Consider the following 2268-nt stretch of genomic DNA (forward strand, 5'->3'; position numbering starts at 1 on the left):
TGTGTGTGTGTGTGTGTGTGTGTGTGTGTGAGAGAGAGAGAGAGAGAGAGAGAGAGAGAGAGAGAGAGATATGGATTGAAACCAGGGCTTTTGCACTGATCTATATCTTCAGCCCTTTATTTTGTACATTTTGAGAGAGCATCTTGCTAAGTCACTAAATTTCCCAGGCTGGATTCAAGCTTTTTTATCTTCCTTTTTTATCTTCTCAGCCTCCCAGAGTGCTAGGATTACAGGTGTGCCCCACCACACCTGGCTCCCCACCCAATTTTTGCTGCCAACTCTTGGGGCTGTGACAAGCCACTGGGACAAGAAGTCTGAGTTGGAAGAACTAAGAGTTAGGGGAAGGAGCACTGCTCCTGGCAAGGGATGTGACCAGGAAGATGCCCCCACAGCCAGGCAGAGGATGCTTCCTCTGCAGAAGGAGAGGATTTACAGGACACCTGCTTTTCACAGGGGAGCACGCCTGACCCTTCCAGAGGGCAGACAGCTGGTGATCCATTGTCCTGTGCTGGGCCGGCTGGCTGCAACAGAGACTGTGGGACCAGGGCCTGGGGGAATGGAATGGGGCCAGGAAAGTTGGTAATAAATGCTGTGCTCCTGGCAGTCACCTCACCATCCTCCTGGCTCCTTTCAGAAGTTGCTTGAGGTATATGGGTGACAGGAAGACAGGATGGAAATCAGGATGGGGAGAAAAGATCCTGCAAACTGTGACCATGTACCCAGGTGAGGAAGCCACAGTCCCACAGGACCCCAGGATCTGTGGGCAGAGTATGGAGACCCCTATCAAGCTCACTCAGGTCCTGCTCCATAGCTTCCTCTCTTCGCTTCCCAAATCCCGACACAGGGCCAGGGCAGGACGCTGTGCCCCTTCCTCAGTCACCTCTGCTCAAGGCCCTGACACTGCTACCTCCAGCCCAAGTGCATGGGGGTGGAGGAGCAGGACCACAATTCCCCTGCCCTGCTGTGGCTCAGCTGGAGCAGGTCCCTTTCCTGGTCCCGTCCACAGCATAGGGTGGGCCAGAGGCCCTGGTCAGCTTTGTCCACCATGGCCTTCTTGGGAACAGAGTCTGAAGCTCTGCCTGCCTGGGAATACTCAGGCCACACCAGAGGACAGGACAAGGCTGTGAAGTTCAGGGTGTGTGAGCACATGTACAGGGGAGGGGCACAGGGTTGAACAGTACCACCTGGTGCTGGGACAGGCACCAGGCCCTTCCTCTGCCCAGCCCCAGCTTCTGTCTGCAGAGCCCACCTTTGTTTCCTCCATAGATGCTAAACATTCAGCCAACCTCTGCTGTGGGGCAGGCTCAGCAGAGTCCAAAATGGTGCTGTCTCCAGTAGGCAGCCTTCTGCCAGCCCCCACCCAAACTGTGCTGTCAGCTGCAGGAATGATTGCTGGCTTCCGGGCTGAGAGCTGGTTCCCGGCAAGGCTGGGAGACAGAGCAGTGAGTCAAGAAAGTCAGCCTTCAGCCTGGCACCGGAGCTCTGGGGAGGAGGAGCGGGCTTGGCCTAATGCCACTAAGGGAGGCGAACCAGGCCTACGGGTGCTTCCAAGCCTCTACCCTTTCTCAGACAAGGAGGCACACCAAATGCGCACTCCCAACTTCTTGAACAGGGACAGCTGGAAGCCGGGCACGGAAAGCCACCTCGCCGCACACTGCGGGGGCGGGGCACCGCTGCAGACAAAAGACTCCGTTCTAGAGGCTCAAACGCGAGCCACTCCCAAGAGACCAGGGCCATTCTGCGCAGACCCCAGTCCTTGCAGACCCGACTTCGGTCTGCTCGCCGTGCCCTCCTGTGAAGGTTAGGAGCCAGGCTGTGCCCTCGTCTCCTTGAAGGAGAGCAGTGGTGGAAGTCCGAGGCCTTCATCATAGGGTTGCTCAGCCCGCTGTGCGCCGCACACGTCCGCATCGAACCCACCCTCCCCTCCCCGCAGTCCCCGTCCAGGTGGCGCCCTAGCGTGCACCAGAGTTCATGGAGCAGGTGACATCAGGGTGAGTCAGGCAGCAGCCTCCTCCCCGACTCATCAGGCCACCGCCTGGCTCAGGCCCGAGGTCAAAAGCGAAGCTGCGTTCTCAGAGCCGGCCGCGCACCCAGGCCTCTCACCCTCTGGCAGCCCTGAGCGCCCTTCGAGCAGGGGAAGGTTGCGCCCGCTCTGGCCCTGCCTGAGGTCTGCCTTCCTGGGGATCCAGGGTCAGCTGCAGGCTTCCCTGCCCGCCCCTCGCGGGGTCCAGCGGGCGTGGAGAGACCGACAAGTCCCATTGTCCTTCG

At 59.0% G+C, this 2268-nt stretch overlaps 1 protein-coding gene across 1 annotated transcript in view; it reads left to right on the top strand.

The window, feature by feature from the left end:
• Positions 1–2268, top strand: part of Tubb3 (tubulin beta 3 class III) — an 11822-nt gene that overhangs the window by 2902 nt on the left and 6652 nt on the right. The window contains exon 2 of the mRNA XM_033757924.1: positions 1570–1800. Within this exon, the coding sequence (XP_033613815.1) occupies positions 1570–1800 (231 nt within the window). The remainder of the gene's footprint in view (positions 1–1569; positions 1801–2268) is intronic.

The sequence above is a fragment of the Fukomys damarensis genome, unplaced genomic scaffold, assembly GCF_012274545.1.
Source record: "Fukomys damarensis isolate Sample0158 unplaced genomic scaffold, DMR_v1.0_HiC HiC_scaffold_32, whole genome shotgun sequence".
Taxonomy (NCBI): Eukaryota; Metazoa; Chordata; class Mammalia; order Rodentia; family Bathyergidae; genus Fukomys; species Fukomys damarensis.